Source organism: Ylistrum balloti, unplaced genomic scaffold (genome assembly GCF_031769215.1).
Source record: "Ylistrum balloti isolate Yb309-2 unplaced genomic scaffold, AGI_CSIRO_Ybal_v1 Utg370566, whole genome shotgun sequence".
Taxonomy (NCBI): Eukaryota; Metazoa; Mollusca; class Bivalvia; order Pectinida; family Pectinidae; genus Ylistrum; species Ylistrum balloti.
The window spans coordinates 350,716-374,772 of NW_026782355.1; the positions used below are offsets into that span (position 1 = coordinate 350,716).

Here is a 24,057-nt window from a genome sequence, read left to right on the forward strand (position 1 = left end):
GTCTATCATGAATCTGTGCGATAATTTTGTGTGTATGCGACCTCGTCAATTAATATTCTGCCCTCCTTTTATGCTTCTTTTATCACAGGATACACCTGAGACCAGACACTGACTTTTTCCTTTCTGTAGTAAAATTTAATATAACATTTGCTTACAAAAAGTCCCATACCAGTCATACCTTTGTTTTGATTTCATTGTAAAGATACAGGTGCCTTGTTTCTTTAATTTCAGTCTTGTGTTGTATATATGTAGTGAAATAGCTTGCTTCAAATTTGTTGAACATTTTAACTGGATAATTCTTGAAATTCCAGTTTTTTTAATGTGTTATTTAAATTTTCAGGTTTTGTTTGGAATTTGGTGGTGATGGGTGTTTTATTGACTATTGGAGATAGTGAGAAGTGAACAGACATGAAAACAAGTGAGTGTAACGATGCTTACATAAGTACACAGTAAAATATCAGATCTCATTGTTATTTGCCAAGAAACCATAACACAAGTTAGCTGTTACTTATCTTTCACTCCCAGCTTCATGCATTTGTTTTTTGAGACTTTTTAGAGAGTTGTGTCAGACTCTTAAAGTCTAAATGTCGTTCATAATGGTTTACCTATAGATACCACCCATGGTTATGTTACTCTCATTGTAACGACTATAAGATTTACCCCAGTAATGTTTCTGTCATTGTAACAACTAAGATTTACTCCAGTAATGTTACTGTCATTGTACTGACTGTAAGAGTTACTCCAGTAATGTTTCTGTCATTGTAACAACTAAGATTTACTCCAGTAATGTTACTGTCATTGTAACAACTAAGATTTACCCCAGTAATGTTACTGTCATTGTACTGACTGTAAGATTTACCCCAGTAATGTTTCTGTCATTGTACTGACTGTAAGATTTACCCCAGTAATGTTACTGTCATTGTAACAACTAAGATTTACCCCAGTAATGTTACTGTCATTGTACTGACTGTAAGATTTACTCCAGTAATGTTTCTGTCATTGTACTGACTGTAAGAACAACTAAGATTTACCCCAGTAATGTTACTGTCATTGTAAGTACTGTAAGATTTACCCCAGTAATGTTTCTGTCATTGTACTGACTGTAAGATTTACTCCAGTAATGTTACTGTCATTTTACTGACTGTAAGATTTACCCCAGTAATGTTACTGTCATTGTACTGACTGTAAGATTTACCCCAGTAATGTTACTGTCATTGTAACAACTAAGATTTACCCCAGTAATGTTTCTGTCATTGTACTGACTGTAAGATTTACCCCAGTAATGTTACTGTCATTGTAACAACTAAGATTTACCCCAGTAATGTTTCTGTCATTGTACTGACTGTAAGATTTACCCCAGTAATGTTACTGTCATTGTAACAACTAAGATTTACCCCAGTAATGTTACTGTCATTGTAACAACTAAGATTTACCCCAGTAATGTTTCTGTCATTGTACTGACTGTAAGATTTACCCCAGTAATGTTTCTGTCATTGTACTGACTGTAAGATTTACCCCAGTAATGTTTCTGTCATTGTACTGACTGTAAGATTTACCCCAGTAATGTTACTGTCATTGTAACAACTAAGATTTACCCCAGTAATGTTTCTGTCATTGTACTGACTGTAAGATTTACCCCAGTAATGTTACTGTCATTGTACTGACTGTAAGATTTACCCCAGTAATGTTACTGTCATTGTACTGACTGTAAGATTTACCCCAGTAATGTTACTGTCATTGTAACAACTAAGATTTACCCCAGTAATGTTACTGTCATTTTAACAACTGTAAGATTTACCCCAGTAATGTTTCTGTCATTGTACTGACTGTAAGATTTACCCCAGTAATGTTACTGTCATTGTACTGACTGTAAGATTTACCCCAGTAATGTTACTGTCATTGTACTGACTGTAAGATTTACCCCAGTAATGTTACTGTCATTGTAACAACTAAGATTTACCCCAGTAATGTTTCTGTCAGTACTGTAAGATTTACCCCAGTAATGTTACTGTCATTGTACTGACTGTAAGATTTACCCCAGTAATGTTTCTGTCATTGTAAGTACTGTAAGATTTACCCCAGTAATGTTTCTGTCATTGTAAGTACTGTAAGATTTACCCCAGTAATGTTTCTGTCATTGTAACGACTGTAAGATTTACCCCAGTAATGTTACTGTCATTGTACTGACTGTAAGATTTACCCCAGTAATGTTACTGTCATTGTACTGACTGTAAGATTTACTCCAGTAATGTTACTGTCATTGTACTGACTGTAAGATTTACCCCAGTAATGTTACTGTCATTGTAACACTGTAAGATTTACCCCAGTAATGTTACTGTCATTGTACTGACTGTAAGATTTACTCCAGTAATGTTACTGTCATTGTAACAACTGTAAGATTTACTCCAGTAATGTTACTGTCATTGTAACTACTGTAAGATTTACCCCAGTAATGTTACTGTCATTGTAACGACTGTAAGATTTACCCCAGTAATGTTACTGTCATTGTAACGACTGTAAGATTTACTCCAGTAATGTTACTGTCATTGTAAGTACTGTAAGATTTACCCCAGTAATGTTACTGTCATTGTAACTACTGTAAGATTTACCCCAGTAATGTTACTGTCTTTGTACTGACTGTAAGATTTCCCCCAGTAATGTTTCTGTCATTTTAACAACTGTAAGATTTCCCCCAGTAATGTTTCTGTCATTTTACTGACTGTAAGATTTACCCCAGTAATGTTACTGTCATTGTACTGACTGTAAGATTTACCCCAGTAATGTTACTGTCATTGTAACGACTGTAAGATTTACCCCAGTAATGTTTCTGTCATTGTAACTACTGTAAGATTTACCCTAGTAATGTTTCTGTCATTGTACTGGCTGTAAGAGTTACTCCAGTAATGTTTCTGTCATTGTACTGACTGTAAGATTTCCCCCAGTAATGTTTCTGTCATTTTAACAATTGTAAGATTTACTCCAGTAATGTTTCTGTCTTTGTCATAACTTTTGTTTTTGTAAAAAATATCAATGTTTTTTGTCCCTTTATACTCTTTAAATGTGCTTACTATTTAGTTAAATATCTGTCCTAGGCACAGACACCATTGTTTTAGGAAAATTTTATGTTTTACGTAAATAATGTAATAGGGTTTAAAGGAATTATGCTACCTTGTACGCTACTATTTCATTTGTTGGAAAAGGCAATGTTTAAATATACCAGTTCATTGGGTTAAGGAGTTATGCTACCTGTCTATTACTTTGCTATCTGGGTTAACTTGGCTGGAATTTCTTGTAAACCTTCAGGTTTGTCTTTTGGGTAGGAATTATTGGTAAGATGGCTGCTTCCCAGTCTCCTTTTCCCCCTTGTTCGGGGTGTGTGAGTGTCTGTGAGCAAACCATCCTTCGGGCACCCTGATTTCACCAGTTTCTGGTTTTGGAATTCTTCTTCGACACATACTCCTGGGTTTGCTGGGTTGTGACTCATTATACCCCCCGCAACGAAGTTAGGGGGGGTATACTGGAATCAGGTTGTCCGTCTGTCTTGGCGTCCGTCCGTCCGTCTGTCTGTAGACACATTTTGTCCGGCTAACTCCTCCTAAACCTGTGAACCGATTTTGATGAAACTTTACAGGAATATTAAGGATCATGTGTAGATATGCATGCCCCTTTCTTTTTTTGAAAATTTTGGTTGCCATGGTAACTGGTCACTATAAACAAGTTTTCTAATAAATGTCCATAACTCCTCAGTTATTTGACCGATTGTATTCAAACTTAGTAAAAAGATGTAATTAAGTAAGGCCAATAATTGGACATATTAGACGTTTCCCAAACTGTTACCGCGGAAACACAATCCTGGCCTCTGATTGGTCAAAATTTAGATATTGTCCAATTTTGACCAAATTTGGTATATAGGGTTATTAGGGGATGCCAAACATTATAAAATAGGTTTCGTTGCCATGACAAACATGTGTAGATATGCATGCCCCTTTCTCTTTTTGAAAATTTTGGTTGCCATGGTAACTGGTCACTATAAACAAGTTTTCTAGTAAATGTCCATAACTCCTCAGTTATTTGACCGATTGTATTCAAACTTAGTAAAAAGATGTAATTCAGTAAGGCCAATAATTGGACATATTAGACGTTTCCCAAACTGTTACCGCGGAAACACAATCCTGGCCTCTGATTGGTCAAAATTTAGATATTGTCCAATTTTGACCAAATTTAGTATATAGGGTTATTAGGGGATGCCAAACATTATAAAATAGGTTTCGTTGCCATGACAAACATGAGTGTTTAGTGTAGATCAAGAACATAACGGCAGACATTTTTTTGTCTCTGTGGCCCTTCAGTGGAAAATATTACTTCAATAAAGATGTAAGTATTGCAAGACTCTCTTGATCATGAACAACATGTATTCCACCCCTTCTGATTTCCAGAAATGCAGGCACATGCAGAATATGTCAATTACTCTCAGAATAACACTTTAACTTATCCATTGACTCGTTGCAGTGTGCGGGGGGTATTGGTCAGTCATCTAGGCGACAGTTCTAGTTGTTTTAGTGAGTTGATGGAGGTTAATGCCAATGACTATGCCACATGTGATGTGTTGAGTTGCTCGCATCTCAACCAGCTAAGCTTGAGTCGATTGACAGAGCTTGCAGCCTGCCCCGGCAAGATTGGGGACTTGATGGTGTAAGGCTCTAAAGAGCACCACAAGATAGAAACTGATTCCATCTGTATCTATATTGGGTATCTGATCTGTCTGAGGGTTGGATTTCTGAGACAGAACCGGCCGTCATTAAGTTACATCTACCCTGAATGCAGCATTGAGAGCTTTGGCTGTGTTGCAGGTGTCATCGATCATCAATAATGTGTTGGCATTTTTCTGTTTTGAAAAACCACCCAGTCAAGGAGCCTTATCTCTCCCATCTGGTGACTGCCTGCTTCTCAGGCCCTAGTCTTTTTGGAGAGGCCCTTCCTTCTGTGCAGAAGGATCTGAAGGAGGACTCAGTTGCCTTATCACTCAATGGAGAGGATTCAGGTCAAGAAAGCCATCACATCTAAGGGGTCAGTGCCTCTTAAGAAGAAGACTAAACATTCGGATACACAGTCTTCTTCAAAGCTGACTTTTGAGCCTTACTTCAAAGGCAACAAGGAGGAGGGTAAGATGGTTAAAAATCTTCCTGGGAGCAAGTAGAAAGGTTCTTGATTCCCTTCTCCCCTCCTTAGTCGCTACGGGCAAAGAGCTTGTCTGGAAGGGCAGCTCAGGGATCAAGCTCAGATCCATTTCTCATAGGATAAGACTTTAGGTCCCTTTCACTTCATACCTCTCCAAATGTTTCACTTGGTCAACTGGGACCCTTATTCAAGGGAATGGGAAGTTTGGCTTCCTCTGAACCAGTCAATAGTTATCGTGTATCTGGAGAGATCTGTTCACCACATTTCAGAACAATCAGTTGCTGACTTCTGTGTCTCCCTTTCCAGATTCAAGGGCTTGGGCCATGGATGCTCTTTCTATGGACTGGATGGGGATACATGCCTATGCATTTCCCTCATTTAATATTTAATCTTATATGATGTGCAGGATGCTGTAGAAGTTTTAGGAGCTTTATTGTTCTTGACTTCTGATGATGCCCTTGTGGTTTCCAGGTTTCCAGAGCTCTTGTAATTCTGGTGAAAAACCATTGGCTTTCCCCTTCAGAGTGAATCTCATTCACCAGCCAGTCTAGGATAATGGACTTTTGTCCAGAGGTCCTCCATCTTCATGCGTGGAGGTTCAGGAAGTCTTCCTCAGGTGGACTTTTCTTGAGAGGTGTCAGATCCCATTGCTCAATCTATCAGGACTTCCTCTTCTGCCATCTACCAATCATGATGGAAAATTTTCTGTAATTGGTGTTTTGGGGGTTTCTTGAACCTCTTTCTTTCTACTTGAAGTTGTCTCTGAATTGTGCTGTTTGTCATGATCTGCCTGTCGTAAAAGTCTCCATTCTGGTAAGGCAAATTCACCTGTTAAAGTTATGGCGATTATTAATGAAACTGAGGTCTTTTCAAGTAAAACCAATTTTAATGATAAAATACTTATCATAACTTTATAGAGTCCCACCCTCCTCTCCTCCCCTTTCCAGTCTGGCTGCCCTTTTTGCTCCATAAAGGTTTTTGAGAATGGGAAATCACTCTCTGTGTCTCTGTCAGACTGGCTAACGGGACATTATTGTAGAGAAAGCAGGATATTTGAAACTTAATTGTATTTTTGACTGCAAAGATGGTAAGTATTATGTCATGTAAGCAGTCTGCTCCTGTGTGACCTGTTAAAGGTGATGTTTAAATGCACCAATTAATTTGGTTAAGGAGTTATTCTACCAGTCTAGATCTGTTACTTAGTTACCTGTTAAGAAAATGTGTAGAACTGTATACTGGTAAACTGGTTATAATGTGTAGTACTGTATAGAGTAAACTGGTTAGTGTGTGTAGTACTGTATAGAGGTAAACTGGTTTGTGTGTGTAGTACTGTATAGAGGTAAACAGGTTAGTGTGTGTAGTACTGTATAGAGGTAAACAGGTTAGTGTGTGTAGTACTGTATAGAGGTAAACTGGTTAGTGTGTGTAGTACTGTATAGAGGTAAACAGGTTAGTGTGTGTAGTACTGTATAGAGGTAAACTGGTTTGTGTGTGTAGTACTGTGTATAGGTAAACTGGTTATAATGTGTAGTACTGTATAGAGTAAACTGGTTAGTGTGTGTAGTACTGTATAGAGGTTAACTGGTTAGTGTGTGTAGTACTGTATAGAGGTAAACAGGTTAGTGTGTGTAGTACTGTATAGAGGTAAACTGGTTTGTGTGTGTAGTACTGTATAGAGTAAACTGGTTAGTTTGTGTAGAACTGTATAGAGGTAAACTGGTTTGTGTGTGTAGTACTGTATAGAGGTAAACAGGTTAGTGTGTGTAGTACTGTATAGAGGTAAACTGGTTAGTGTGTGTAGTACTGTATAGAGGTAAACTGGTTAGTGTGTGTAGTACTGTATAGAGGTAAACTGGTTTGTGTGTGTAGTACTGTATAGAGGTAAACTGGTTTGTGTGTGTAGTACTGTATAGAGTTAAACTGGTTAGTGTGTGTAGTACTGTATAGAGGTAAACAGGTTAGTGTGTGTAGTACTGTATAGAGGTAAACTGGTTAGTGTGTGTAGTACTGTATAGAGGTAAACAGGTTAGTGTGTGTAGTACTGTATAGAGGCAAACAGGTTAGTGTGTGTAGTACTGTATAGAGGTAAACTGGTTAGTGTGTGTAGTACTGTATAGAGGTAAACAGGTTAGTGTGTGTAGTACTGTATAGAGGTAAACTGGTTTGTGTGTGTAAACTGGTTAGTGTGTGTGTTACTGTATAAACTGGTTGTTTGTGTAGTACTGTATAGAGGTAAACTGGTTAGTGTGTGTAGTACTGTATAGAGGTAAACTGGTTAGTGTGTGTAGTACTGTATAGAGGTAAACTGGTTAGTGTGTGTAGTACTGTATAGAGGTAAACTGGTTAGTGTGTGTAGTACTGTATAGAGGTAAACAGGTTAGTGTGTGTAGTACTGTATAGAGGTTAATACTGTATAGAGGTTAACTGGTTAGTGTGTGTAGTACTGTATAGAGGTTAACTGGTTAGTGTGTAGTACTGTATAGAGGTAAACTGTTAGTGTGTGTGTGTATAGAGGTTAACTGGTTAGTGTGTGTAGTACTGTATAGAGGTTAACAGGTTAGTGTGTGCAGTACTGTATAGAGGTAAACTGGTTAGTGTGTGTAGTACTGTATAGAGGTAAACTGGTTAGTGTGTGTAGTACTGTGTGTAGTACTGTATAGAGGTAAACTGGTTAGTGTGTGTGTGTAGTACTGTAAACAGGGTGTGTAGAGTACTGGTTAGTGTGTGTAGTAGAAGTAAACTGGTTAGTGTGTGTAGTACTGTATAGAGGTTAACTGGTTAGTGTGTGTAGTACTGTATAGAGGTAAACAGGTTTGTGTGTGTAGTACTGTATAGAGGTAAACTGGTTAGTGTGTGTAGTACTGTATAGAGGTAAACTGGTTAGTGTGTGTAGTACTGTATAGAGGTAAACAGGTTAGTGTGTGTAGTACTGTATAGAGGTAAACTGGTTAGTGTGTGTAGTACTGTATAGAGGTAAACTGGTTAGTGTGTGTAGTACTGTATAGAGGTAAACAGGTTAGTGTGTGTGTGTAGAGGTAAACTGGTTAGTGTGTGTAGTACTGGAGGTAAACTGTTAGTGTGTGTAGTACTGTATAGAGGTAAACAGGTTAGGTAAACTGGTGTGTGTAGTACTGTATAGAGTAAAGGTAAACTGTATAGAGGTAAAGGTTAGTGTGTGTGTGTAGTACTGTATAGAGGTAAACTGGTTAGTGTGTGTAGTACTGTATAGAGGTAAACTGGTTAGTGTGTGTAGTACTGTATAGAGGTAAACAGGTTAGTGTGTGTAGTACTGTATAGAGGTAAACTGGTTAGTGTGTGTAGTACTGTATAGAGGTTAGTGTGTGTAGTACTGTATAGAGGCAAACAGGTTAGTGTGTGTAGTACTGTATAGAGGTAAACTGGTTAGTTTGTGTAGAACTGTATAGAGGTAAACTGGTGTAGTACTGTATAGAGGTGTGTAGTGTGTGTAGAACTGTATAGAGGTAAACTGGTTAGTTTGTGTAGAACTGTATAGAGGTTAACAGGTTAGTGTGTGCAGTACTGTATAGAGTAAACTGGTTAGTGTGTGTAGTACTGTATGTGTGAGGTAAACAGGTTAGTGTGTGTGTAGTACTGTATAGAGGTAAACTGGTTAGTGTGTGTGTGTAGTACTGTATAGAGGTAAACTGGTTAGTGTGTGTGTAGTACTGGTTAGTGGTAAACAGGTTTGTGTTTTTAGTACTGTTTTTTTGCAAACTGGTTAGTGTGTGTAGTACTGTATAGAGGTAAACTGGTTAGTGTGTGTAGTACTGTATAGAGGTAAACAGGTTTAAACTGGTTAGTGTGTGTGTAGTACTGGTTAGTGTGTGTATAGAGGTAAACTGGTTAGTTTGTGTAGAACTGTATAGAGGTAAACTGGTTATAATGTGTAGAACTGTATAGAGGTAAACTGGTTAGTTTGTGTAGAACTGTATAGAGGTAAACAGGTTAGTGTGTGTAGTACTGTATAGAGGTAAACTGGTTAGTGTGTGTAGTACTGTATAGAGGTAAACAGGTTAGTGTGTGTAGTACTGTATAGAGGTAAACAGGTTAGTGTGTGCAGTACTGTATAGAGGTAAACTGGTTAGTGTGTGTAGTACTGTATAGAGGTAAACTGGTTAGTGTGTGTAGTACTGTATAGAGGTAAACTGGTTAGTGTGTGTAGTACTGTATAGAGGTAAACTGGTTTGTGTGTGTGTGTAGTACTGTATAGAGTTAAACTGGTTAGTGTGTGTAGTACTGTATAGAGGTAAACTGGTTTGTGTGTGTAGTACTGTATAGAGGTTAACTGGTTAGTGTGTGTAGTACTGTATAGAGGTAAACAGGTTAGTGTGTGTAGTACTGTATAGAGGTTATTTCCTTCCTTGAAAAATAATAACAACTGAAATTGGTTGATAGATTTCATACTAAAACATTAGCAGTTGGAAAAGAAAGAAATGACTTTGAGAATCTGTTTATCAATTCACCCATCCAGTATAAGGGGTTGGGGTGATATTAATGGATATTGTAACTGTCGAGATAACATTAGACCAGGTGTGACTTTCTTGTATTAAGGGAATATTGTGTCTGTCCCACTAACATAAGGCCAGGTGTTCCTTCCTAGTATAAAGGGGATATTGTGTCTGTCCCAATAACATAAGACTAGGTGTTCCTTTCTAGCTTCGAGAGGAGATTGTTTCTGTCTCACTGACACAAGGCCAGGTGTTCCTTCCTAGTATAAAGGGGATATTGTATCTGTCCCTCTAACACAAGGCCATGTGTTCCTTCCTAGTATAAAGGGGATATTGTATCTGTCCCACTGACACAAGGCCAGGTGTTCCTTTCTAGCTTAAAAGGGATATTGTACCTGTCCCACTGACACAAGGCCATGTGTTCCTTCCTAGTATGAAGGGGATATTGTATATTTCCCACTAACATAAGGCCAGGTGTTCCTTCCTAGTATAAAGGGGATATTGTATCTGTCCCACTAACATTAAGTCATGTTTTCCTTCCTAGTATAAAGAGGATATTGTATCTGTCCCACTAACATCAGGCCATGTGTTCCTTCCTAGTATGAAGGGAATATTGTATATTTCCCACTAACATAAGGCCAGGTGTTCCATTCTAGCTTAAAGGGGATACTGTATCTGTCCCACTAACATAAGACCAGGTGTTCCTTCCTAGTATAAGGGGATATTGTATCTGTCCGAATAACATCAGGCCATGTGTTCCTTCCTAGTATAAAAGGGATATTGTATCTGTCCCACTAACATAAGGCCAGGTGTTCCTTTCTAGTATAAAAGGGATATTGTATCTGTCCAACTAACATCAGGCTAGGTGTTCCTTCCTGGTATAAAAGGGATATTGTAACTGTCCCAGTAACATCAGGCCAGGTGTTCCTTTCTAGTATAAAAGGGATATTGTATCTGTCCAACTAACATCAGGCTAGGTGTTCCTTCCTGGTATAAAAAGGATATTGTAACTGTCCCAGTAACATCAGGCCAGGTGTTCCTTTCTAGTATAAAAGGGATATTGTAACTGTCCCAGTAACATCAGGCTAGGTGTTCCTTCCTGGTATAAAAGGGATATTGTAACTGTCCCAGTAACATCAGGCTAGGTGTTCCTTCCTGGTATAAAAGGGATATTGTAACTGTCCCAGTAACATCAGGCCAGGTGTTCCTTTCTAGTATAAAAGGGATATTGTATCTGTCCAACTAACATCAGGCTAGGTGTTCCTTCCTGGTATAAAAGGGATATTGTATCTGTCCCACTAACATAAGGCCAGGTGTTCCTTTCTAGTATAAAAGGGATATTGTATCTGTCCAACTAACATCAGGCTAGGTGTTCCTTCCTGGTATAAAAGGGATATTGTAACTGTCCCAGTAACATCAGGCCAGGTGTTCCTTTCTAGTATAAAAGGGATATTGTATCTGTCCCTCTAACATCAGGCTAGGTGTTCCTTCCTAGTATAAAGGGGATATTGTATCTGTCCAAGTAACATCAGTCCAGTGTTCCTCTCTAGCATAAAGGGTATATAGTAACTGTCCCAGTAACATCAGGACAGAATTTCATGTAAGTACAAAAGGGAAATAACTCCACTGAGCTTCTTCACTGAATTTTTAATCTTACCTTTTTTTTAACTGAAACATAACACCAATACACTGTTGTAAAGTAAACCTTATATCTTTACAGAAAATTACCAATAAATCTAAATATGCATATAGGCATTAAACTATAAAAACTGGCCTACAGCTTCATAATGAAATAAGACTATGTTAAAATTAAACAAAGCCTGCAGTGGTAAGCTTATCTAGTGTACAAAACAGGAATTTTGTTTGCTGTAGACATCAATCAAATAAATGTTTTGCAATCTTTTGACAAAAAGCTTTGATTGAAGCCTTGTTTGAGCTAGTTTCATCTAATGTAGCACTTGTTATTAGCACACCTGGTCTGATGGACTGGTGAGCTTATGTCGTGGCACATGGCATCCTCCTGTTATATGTCAATTTTTTTTACTATAAATAACTACTAGTCATGAATGACTGAATGGATTTTAACCGAATTTGATTTGAGGCATTTTGGGGGGGTCTCAGCCCCCTGGGGCCAGATGGATGGGTCCCATTATTGGTAATTTTGCAAGTTATTTAAAATTGTACTCCTCCTATAGGAACAAACTGATACTGCTCAGATTTGGTCTGAAGCATTCTTGGGTGAAACAGAATGAATTTTGTATATACCCAAGAAGCTGAAGGGGCAGGGCTCATTAGGTGAAAAAGAGCAAATTCTTTAAAATCCTATTCCTCCAGAAAGAATGATTGAAATTTTGTCCAAAATTTGGTCTGTAGAATTTTAGAGTTAAACAATTTCAAATTTACTTCAATTTAGATGTTTTGACTTGTTATTACCTTTTTAATATACTTCATTGACATGGGATCGGCACATTTTGTTATGCCCTGTGGTGTGTATTGTCATTTTCAAAATTAAAAGGCAAAATATGAAATTCAATATTAAAAAAGGTACAGGTTTGGAAAATATTATAAGCAAATAACTTTGTCAACTGTAAAATTTATATAATGTCATCCTTGCTTAAATATCTAGAGAACAATGTATAGTGTAATAGTATATTCATGAATCACACAGGCCAAAGGATTTCATTCTACATCATAAAGTAGATATACAATGTCTCTGACAAATTTAACACAACACATTAGTGTGACAGGGACTGACACATCGAACTCAATACATTGGTGAGACAGGAACTGACACATCGAACTCCATACATTGGTGAGACGGGGACTGACACATCGAACTCAATACATTGGTGAGACAGGAACTGACACATCGAACTCAATACATTGGTGAGACAGGAACTGATACATCTAACTCAATACATTGGTGAGACGGGGACTGACACATCGAACTCAATACATTGGTGAGACAGGAACTGACACATCGAACTCAATACATTGGTGAGACAGGGACTGACACATCGAACTCAATACATTGGTGAGACAGGGACTGACACATCGAACTCAATACATTGGTGAGACAGGGACTGACACATCGAACTCAATACATTGGTGAGACAGGGACTGACACATCGAACTCAATACATTGGTGAGACAGACAGGAACTGACACATTGGTGAGACAGGGACTGACACATCGAACTCAATACATTGGTGAGACAGGAACTGACACATCTAACTCAATACATTGGTGAGACAGGAACTGACACATCTAACTCAATACATTGGTGAGACAGGGACTGACACATCTAACTCAATACATTGGTGAGACAGGAACTGACACATCGAACTCAATACATTGGTGAGACAGGGACTGACACATCGAACTCAATACATTGGTGAGACAGGGACTGACACATCGAACTCAATACATTGGTGAGACAGGGACTGACACATCGAACTCAATACATTGGTGAGACAGGGACTGACACATCTAACTCAATACATTGGTGAGACAGGGACTGACACATCGAACTCAATACATTGGTGAGACAGGGACTGACACATCGAACTCAATACATTGGGGAGACAGGGACTGACACATCTAACTCAATACATTGGTGAGACAGGGACTGACACATCGAACTCAATACATTGGTGAGACAGGGACTGACACATCTAACTCAATACATTGGTGAGACAGGGACTGACACATCGAACTCAATACATTGGTGAGACAGGGACTGACACATCGAACTCAATACATTGGGGAGACAGGGACTGACACATCTAACTCAATACACTGGTGAGACAGGGACTGACACGTCGAACTCAATACACTGGTGAGACAGGGACTGACACGTCGAACTCAATACATTGGTGAGACAGGGACTGACACATCGAACTCAATACATTGGTGAGACAGGGACTGACACGTCGAACTCAATACATTGGTGAGACAGGGACTGACACGTCGAACTCAATACATTGGTGAGACAGGGACTGACACGTCGAACTCAATACATTGGTGAGACAGGAACTGACACGTCGAACTCAATACATTGGTGAGACAGGGACTGACACGTCGAACTCAATACATTGGTGAGACAGGGACTGACACGTCGAACTCAATACATTGGTGAGACAGGGACTGACACGTCGAACTCAATACATTGGTGAGACAGGGACTGACACGTCGAACTCAATACATTGGGGAGACAGGGACTGACACGTCGAACTCAATACATTGGTGAGACAGGGACTGACACATCTAACTCAATACATTGGTGAGACAGGGACTGACACATCGAACTCAATACATTGGGGAGACAGGAACTGACACGTCGAACTCAATACATTGGTGAGACAGGGACTGACACGTCGAACTCAATACATTGGTGAGACAGGGACTGACACATCTAAATCAATACATTGGTGACATGGTGATGTTCCGTTTTGACTTTGTGAACATACCATCGGTGATGATGGATAGAGGGTAATATTGTGGCAGATAGGCTCGTGTGTTTAAATCATGGTATAACAGAGTGATGACGATTAAATATTGATCTGACCAATTGCAATGATTTTTGCCACATTACACAGTAAATGTCCACTTTTTATTAAGGCTCTCAGAACACTGGTTCACTGTTTGTTGTACCTCGGTTGTAATTGTGTAATGAAACAGGATCATTATACTATACTAAATGGTTATAAACTGTTTCATTTTGTAGCTGTTGTTCTCAAAGCTGATCCATCTTCTTACTGAGTCAGAGAGAGAAACCTTTCTACCAAAAGCACCTTTTTCCTACCAGTTAGAGAGAATTTTTTCTATTAAAATCACCATCTTCCTACCAGTCAGAGTGAAAGATTTCTATTAAAAGCACCATCTCCCTACCAGTCAGAGAAAGAAACCTTTCTACCAAAAGCACCTTCTTCCTACCAGTTAGAGAGAATTTTTTCTATTAAAAGCACCATCTTCCTACCAGTCAGAGAAAAATCTTTCTACCAAAAGTACCATCTTCCTACCAGTCAGAGTGAAATCTTTCTATTAAAAGCACCATCTTCCTACCAGTCAGAGTGAAAGATTTCTATTAAAAGCACCATCTCCTTACCAGTCTGAGAGAAAACTTTTTGTTAAAAACACCATCTTCCTACCAGTCAGAGCGAAATCTTTCTATTAAAAGCACCATCTCCTTACCAATTCGAGTGAAAGCTTTCTATTAAAAGCACCATCTTCCTACCATTCATAGAGAGAAATTATTCTATTAAAATCACCTTCTTCCTACCAATCAGAGAGAATTTTTTCTATTAAATCTAGTATCTTCCTACCAATCAGAGAGAATTTTTTCTATTAAAAGTATTATCTTCATACCAATCAGAGAGAAATCTATTTTTCAAGTGTTTATTAGATATTGCATGTAGAAAATCCCCAGGGTCATATGACTATAGCTGATAAATATTCTTAAACTTATCCGTTGATCAGTAATCAATAATTCTAAGATTAATTCAATGCAACTGTCCCAACATCCATGTTAATGCTGTCTGTTGGAAATTGAATTTGTCTTTGAGAGTTGTTTGTCTGATTGGAAGAAGATAAATCCAATCAGAGAATACTTGACAGGTACCCCTGCCATGTATGTCACGTTGTAGTCACACAATCTGTGTGTCTCCCAGAACTTTTAGGATAGTCATGGTGTCAACTATAAGTGTTAGGCTTGTAACAAAGTTTGCTCTGACTCCTACCTCTCCTGTGGGGTCTGTGATACATCTTACATTCCCACACCAGTAAGCTGACAGAGTTATACACATGTTAGTGATGTTTGTATACATTGTATTCAGGATTAACAGGGTGTAGAAGGCACTTCTTCAAGTCTTTTGGTGACAGATTTGGTCATTGATATGACTACCAGGAAACCTCTTTGGCATCTATTCATTTGGTCATATGATTTGTCTTGGCTAAACACAAAAATACAACAGACTACACTCAAAATACTTAGAAAGACTAGTGTGTCTTTGGAATCATATCATGGCAATGTCAGTTATTTACAATAAAGACAGGTGTCTTTGGAATCATATTATGGTAATGTCAGGTATTTACAATAAAGACAGGTGTCTTCAGAATCATATTATGGTAATGTCAGGTATTTACAATAAAGACAGGTGTCTTCAGAATCATATTATGATAATGTCATGTATTTACAATAAAGACAGGTGTCTTCAGAATCATATTATGGTAATGTCAGGTATTTACAATAAAGACAGGTGTCTTCAGAATCATATTATGGTAATGTCAGGTATTTACAATAAAGACAGGTGTCTTCAGAATCATATTATGGTAATGTCAGGTATTTACAATAAAGACAGGTGTCTTCAGAATCATATTATGGTAATGTCAGGTATTTACAATAAAGACAGGTGTCTTCAGAATCATATTATGGTAATGTCAGGTATTTACAATAAAGACAGGTGTCTTCAGAATCATATTATGGTAATGTCAGGTATTTACAATAAAGACAGGTGTCTTCAGAATCATATTATGGTAATGTCAGGTATTTACAATAAAGACAGGTGTCTTCAGAATCATATTATGGTAATGTCAGGTATTTACAATAAAGACAGGTGTCTTCAGAATCATATGATTATAATGTCAGGTATCAACAGAAAAGACAGGTGTCTTTGGAATCATGTGATGATAATGTCAGGTATTAAAAGAAAAGACAGGTGTCTTTGGAATCATGCGTTGATAATGTCAGGTATTAACAATAAAGACAGGTGTCTTCAGAATCATATTATGGTAATGTCAGGTATTTACAATAAAGACAGGTGTCTTCAGAATCATATTATGATAATGTCAGGTATTTACAATAAAGACAGGTGTCTTCAGAATCATATTATGGTAATGTCAGGTATTTACAATAAAGACAGGTGTCTTCAGAATCATATTATGGTAATGTCAGGTATTTACAATAAAGACAGGTGTCTTCAGAATCATATTATGGTAATGTCAGGTATTTACAATAAAGACAGGTGTCTTCAGAATCATATTATGGTAATGTCAGGTATTTACAATAAAGACAGGTGTCTTCAGAATCATATTATGATAATGTCAGGTATTTACAATAAAGACAGGTGTCTTCAGAATCATATTATGGTAATGTCAGGTATTTACAATAAAGACAGGTGTCTTCAGAATCATATGATTATAATGTCAGGTATTAACAGAAAAGACAGGTGTCTTTGGAATCATGTGATGATAATGTCAGGTATTAAAAGAAAAGACAGGTGTCTTTGGAATCATGCGTTGATAATGTCAGGTATTAACAATAAAGACAGGTGTGTCTTTAGTATCACTTAGCTCTGATGTCAGGTTGTTTACTACTTTTTCATTGCTTACATGTTATAAACTTAGAGAAATTGGATTGAATTAAGTTTGTTTGACTACTCAGTGGTCAGAGTGAACAGGTTGCATTGTACTGTACATAAACGATAATTTACCTTTCACATTGAGGAAGACTAAAGTATAAATTTATTGTTGTCAGAGTCTAAGATGTCTACAGCAGGAGAAGATAATGTATTGGTTGTTGTTCCAGAAAGTGTACTTAATGAGAAGCCAAGAAATACAATTATATCATTACTTTAACAGGAAAACAGATAAAGTTGCCATGGTAACGGATACACCCCATTGATGGCTGTATTCCCGGAGGAAGCTATTGCATACCTGTACATAAAAATATTCACCACCTTATGGTCTCACTTCATAAACGTTATCAGAGGTCAGTGAAGGTCATCATTAAAAAGCAGACAGTGTACAAGTACATGAACAGTAAAAGTCATGAGATTTTGTTTCAGAGATACGTTTTGTTAAGAAGATTCTGTAGGTCAACAGAGAGTAAGGGTATATAATCCAGTCAGTGTTTTATATAATAATATACGCCCCATGAAAGTTTTTAGAGGTCACTTGAGGTCATCAATAAATGTTAAGGCATGTCAGTTAATGGGAACTTATTCACAAGATAGCTCTACCTCATCAGGATATGAAAGGCTACACTAGGTCATTGTTTTATGATAAAAGTGCAGAACACCCATACCACAAGCCAACGGCATAGTTTTTGTTCCCAGTAGGATCTGAGGATAGGCTTCCTGCATACTGTAGTCTGAATATTTATGTAGGGGTCAGTCCTGGATAGCTGTGACCTGTGGGTCAACAAAGGTCATCTATAAAGCTAAGGGTCATCCCACAAAAAAGAAGAAGAAGACCTAAGTGATATAATTTTGATAAGACACTTATCATGAGTGACATATGTAGGGGAATACAACAGTATAAAACATATGATGTTGAAGGTCACTGTTTCATTTACCTACTACTGACATTGGGGTGTGTTAACTCTTGTTAAAAGTAAGTTTATAATTATTGTGTATGCATGTTTGTCTGTGTAAAAGATCTGTAATATGGTCAGACATCATATCATTATCATAGACTTTAGGTATGTCAATCAAAGATGTCATACATTTGGTTTTGTAGGTAAATGGATTCCATGTAGTCAATCAGACAGTTTTGTAGGTAAATGGATTCCATGTAGTCGATCAGACAGTTTTGTAGGTAAATGGATTCCATGTAGTCGATCAGACAGTTTTGTAGGTAAATGGATTCCATGTAGTCGATCAGACAGTTTTGTAGGTAAATGGATTCCATGTAGTCGATCAGACAGTTTTGTAGGTAAATGGATTCCATGTAGTCGATCAGACAATTTTGTAGGTAAATGGATTCCATGTAGTCGATCAGACAATTTTGTAGGTAAATGGATTCCATGTAGTCGATCAGACAGTTTTGTAGGTAAATGGATTCCATGTAGTCGATCAGACAGTTTTGTAGGTAAATGGATTCCATGTATGTCGATCAGACAGTTTTGTAGGTAAATGGATTCCATGTATGTCGATCAGACAGTTTTGTAGGTAAATGGTCTCGATGTATGTCGATCAGACAGTTTTGTAGGTAAATGGACTCGATGTATGTCGATCAGACAGTTTTGTAGGTAAATGGACTCGATGCATGTCGATCAGACAGTTTTGTAGGTAAATGGAATCCATTTATGTTGATCAGACAATTTTGTAGGTAAATGGATTCCATGTAGTCGATCAGACAGTTTTGTAGGTAAATGGATTCCATGTAGTCGATCAGACAGTTTTGTAGGTAAATGGATTCCATGTAGACAGTTTTGTAGGTAAATGGATTCCATGTAGTCGATCAGACAATTTTGTAGGTAAATGGATTCCATGTAGTCGATCAGACAATTTTGTAGGTAAATGGACTCGATGTATGTCGATCAGACAGTTTTGTAGGTAAATGGATTCCATGTAGTCGATCAGACAATTTTGTAGGTAAATGGACTCCATGCATGTCGATCAGACAATTTTGTAGGTAAATGGATTCCATGTATGTCAATCAGACAGTTTTGTAGGTAAATGGACTCCATGCATGTCGATCAGACAATTTTGTAGGTAAATGGATTCCATGTAGTCGATCAGACAGTTTTGTAGGTAAATGGACTCCATGCATGTCGATCAGACAGTTTTGAAGGTAAATGGATTCCATGTATGTCGATCAGACAGTTTTGTAGGTAAATGGAATCCATGTTTGTCGATCAGACAGTTTTGTAGGTAAATGGAATCCATGTTTGTCGATCAGACAGTTTTGTAGGTAAATGGACTCCATGTATGTCGATCAGACAGTTTTGTAGGTAAATGGAATCCATGTTTGTCGATCAGACAGTTTTGTAGGTAAATGGAATCCATGTTTGTCGATCAGACAGTTTTGTAGGTAAGTGAATTCTAGGTAGTCAAACCTCCCTTAAAGGCCCTTTATACAAAGGCCACCTATCTGTAAAGGCCATTTTTGGATCCCTATGAAATGCAATTCACAGTAATCAAAAGACCATCTGTGTATAAAAGTCACTTTTGTCTGCTCCATTGAGTGGCCATTACAGACAGGTTTGACGGTATGTCAATCAGATAGTCAGTTAGTTTTGTAGGTAACTCCATACAGGTTGATCAGATAGTCAGTTAGTTTTGTACGTAACTCCATACAGGTTGATCAGATTTAGTTTTGTACGTAACTCCATACAGGTTGATCAGATAGTCAGTTAGTTTTGTACGTAACTCCATACAGGTTGATCAGATACTTAGTTTTGTAGGTAAGTAGATTCCATACAGGTTGACCACAGAGTCAGTTAGTTTTGTAGGTAAGTAGATTATAAATACATGTCGCCTTACTTAGAGTGCTAATCAAACAAATCTCAGACAGAGGATTGAGAAATTGGACAAATTATAGTATTAACGTCATCTTGAAAGCAGTGGGGACACTCTTAACTATGCATGTCTTATCAAATCCATGACAATAAATAGGATTTCTTAAGCTGCACTTGACTCATGAAGTAATGACATAAAAAAGTATCCTTCATACTTCCAGACGTACTTGTTACCAGGTATGGTTGCCGTTTCCAGGTGTGATATACCTGTAATGTGCTACCTAAAACAAGATTTTACTACCATACACATCATGTAGTAATTTCAGAATACTGGAATGTGATTTGAAATGTTCAAAAAATTTCCGTATGTATGTAGGTATTTACTTGGACAAGTGTTATTTGCTGATGTCTGAGTGGGTTTGAAAATTAGGATCTCCTCCATGATTAGGTAGTCAAAAATATACAAGTCTTATATTTGTTTGTTTTTGTCATTATTTTCTTGTATTATGTTAATTTCTACTTGATCACTGTGACAGTACAAAACTGTAGTTATCAATATCAATATTAATTGACCAGGAAAGTTTTACTTTAATGTAATTACTACATTGTTAGATACAGGTCCTCAGCTGATCAATTTACATAAACGAACATGCCAGAATGAACTGTAAAATTACATGAGTCAGTCGTTAATAGAAAAATCAATTTTGTTATTAATGGTTTTACTGGATGCTACAAGATAAAGATTATAACAGTTAAACAAGGCAGTAAGAAACATCTAGTTATATAAAACATAATACTGTTCCCTACAGATATCTACAATGTGAGAATCTATTTTGTATTATGAAATGAACTACAGCTAAACACACAGGTTTGTAATAATGTAATTATCATGTCTACCTTGACCTTTGTTCTTTATGCTATGTTGTCTACCTTGACCTTTGTTCTTTATGCTATGTTGTCTACCTTGACCTTTGTTCTTTATGCTATTTCATCTACCTTGACCTTTGTTCTTTATGCTATGTTGTCTACCTTGACCTTTGTTCTTTATGCTATTTCATCTACCTTGACCTTTGTTCTTTATGCTATTTCATCTACCTTGACCTTTGTTCTTTATGCTATGTTGTCTACCTTGACCTTTGTTCTTTATGCTATTTCATCTACCTTGACCTTTGTTCTTTATGATTTGTTGTCTACCTTGACCTTTGTTCTTTATGCTATGTTGCCTACCTTGACCTTTGTTCTTTACGCTATGTTGTCTTCCTTGACCTTTGTTATGATACTATGTTGTCTACCTTGACCTTTGTTCTTTATGCTATGTTGTCTACCTTGACCTTTGTTCTTTATGCTATGTTGTCTACGTTGACCTTTGTTCTGTATGCTAAGTTAATTGTTATCTATGGTATACATTTAGCAATGTATTAACAACATTTGTAAACTGAAGGAATCTGAACCTTATTGTTTATCAAACTGATACATTGTTATGTATTGGACACCATTCCTATACCTAGAATACTGCCTGTATTGACAGCATTATATTTACCTGTCTGTAATGCTTTATATTGGTTGTCTATAAATATCAGTATATATTATACACACCTGCTTATTACATTGGTTACAGTTATAAAGGATTCACAACACATGCATACTCAAGAATGTTTCGCTCAATTTTTTCCCAGTCATATTTTTAATAAAGATAGATTTATTTGCTTCTTTGCACCTCTGCTATAGGCTCTTACCTGTGTAAATTTGCATATTATGCAATGTCAATTGTTTATAGAGGTGTGTACAGGTATGTTTTATTGAAAGTAGGGACACTGTTGTCACTGGTGAGATGGTACACATGGCCAGCAGTCAAAACATGTACTTATCAGGTATATATATCAAGTCGGCCAAACTCTGGCAATACCAATTTTCACAAGTTAAATAAATATCTGTGTACGGTGTGTTTGTATGCTACACCTGATATGGAATGGTAGTTTTGCAGCTGAGTACGAAGAAGGAAAACTACAACTGTATAAAGCTTGTTGACACTATGGTGGAATTATTGTTCAGACAAGACAGGTTGTCAGATTAAACAGGTAGCACGAAGGCCTATATAATACTACTAATGGTTGTGTTGGGTTAGGTTCATAATACAGGAATAACTATACATGTATGTACCTTAAGTCTGAAAAATGGAGATATATATATATATTGATATGGAAAAAGGATGTCTTTAGGACATCAGATATAATGCTTAGCTAAGAAAGTATAAAGGGTATCCTGACAGTATAAAGGGTACCATGTGACTGTATAATGTGAATCATGTGACAGTATATTGGATATCATGTGACAGTATATTGGATATCATGTGACAGTATAATGGGAATCATGTGAGAGTATACAGAGTATCATGTGACAGTATAATGGGAATCATGTGAGAGTATACAGGGTATCATGTGACAGTATAAAGGATACCATGTGACAGTATATTGGGTATCATGTGACAGTATAAAGAATGTAATGTGACAGTATATTGGGTATCATGTGACAGTATAATAGGAATCGTGTGGCAGTATACAGGGTATCATGTGACAATATAAAGGATACCATGTGACAATTAATAGGATATCAAGTGGCATTTTATATTATACCCTGTGACAGTATAAAGAGTATTGTGATGATATATATGGTACCTTGCAATGGTACATATCATATCATGTGACAGTATATATGATATCATGTGACAGTATGTAGGCTATCATGTGACAGTAGATATGATAGCCCCATGACATTATACAGCGTATCATGTAATAGTTTACATGATACCCTTTTTAGAGTTAATTTTTGTTTGACAGGAAATGCTGATATGATATCCTGGGACAAACAGATAATCAATATCTGACAAAAAATAAAATACCACAGAACAGTATATATGTTACTATAAGACATTCCAACAACAATATGTGTATTTGTATGATATTCTATGAAAAATGTAAATTAGTTATTCAATCAATAAATACATGTACAAGATTTGATAACAGTGAGTGTGATATCATTGGGCACATATAAGCTGTAGCCGTGATAGAGCATTCCAGACTACCCTGTACCTATATGTCTGAGCTGTGTACCCTCCCAGTGTGGAGAGTTCTACCCTCAGATGAAGGACAGTGCTGTGAGTGACAAGCGAGGAAACTCATTCACAAAAATCAGCTACACTAACTGTGTTGGTATTGGTTTACAGGGGAGGCTGTGAGGTAGGATGTGTAGTTATAACTGCCACATACACACAGATCTGCTCAGGTGTTGGGACTAATACATGGAAAGGATGCTGGACCGCTGCCTCAGTGTACTTCTCATACTACAGGTAAGTCATTTATATCTTGCTGGATTACAGTCATTAATGAAAACATATTTCTTTAATTGATGACATTACCTCAAATTTTATTAAGATAAATTCTAACCCTGTTTTGTGTAGAAGAATATTTTCTGAGATAAACATTCATTTTGTCAAAATTTTCAGCTGATTTTTTAAGCATGATACACCTGTACAAAAATCTAAATCAAGGATCTTCTTTACCTTATGAATATGGATATTTACCTGCACATTGGGGACTTAATACTTACACACGTCAACACAAAACAGGTGTATCATAATAACCAATACACTAATTTTTTATGGCCTTTTTTCTATATTTTCAAAAATAATGACCATTTTGGCATGTCAACTAGCGCGAACAGATACTGGATTAGAGAACTACATAGTCTGTATATCACTTGTTAGGTAAGAACTTAAATTGGTGTAATTTTTCTAACAGTAACCAGCAAGCTATCCTAGCTCTAGTGAAGGACAAATGGGACAATATATGTATTTATCAGAGAAAATTTACATAAAACTTCTAAAAGAATTTGAAAATAAGAATCATATGCGTGTATTGAATAAACAGTAACTTGTCCGTTAATACTTTTTCTAAAGAGCATAATGTAATAGAAGATGGTATATATTCACACAGATAATGTTTTTCTGTATTTTTTACCTGTAATAAATCACTTTAAGTACACCTGTAAATTTAAGCTGGGTTGTAGATCTATCAAATCTGATAAGAACCATTTTTATTTTAACATTTTGAGAATGTTAGAGAACTGATCAGTACTCTCCTTATTTTCTTACTTATCAGTTTGAATGAAAGC

The 24,057-nt window shown here is 36.9% G+C and overlaps 1 protein-coding gene across 1 annotated transcript in view; it reads left to right on the forward strand.

Moving 5' to 3' along the window:
* Positions 1–406: 406 nt before the first annotated feature.
* Positions 407–24,057, forward strand: part of LOC132556351 (thrombospondin type-1 domain-containing protein 4-like) — a 100,228-nt gene continuing 76,577 nt past the window's right edge. Inside the window, exons 1-2 of the mRNA XM_060220744.1 lie at positions 407–418; positions 23,111–23,233. Of these exons, the coding sequence (XP_060076727.1) occupies positions 23,186–23,233 (48 nt within the window). The 5' untranslated portion in view covers positions 407–418; positions 23,111–23,185. The remainder of the gene's footprint in view (positions 419–23,110; positions 23,234–24,057) is intronic.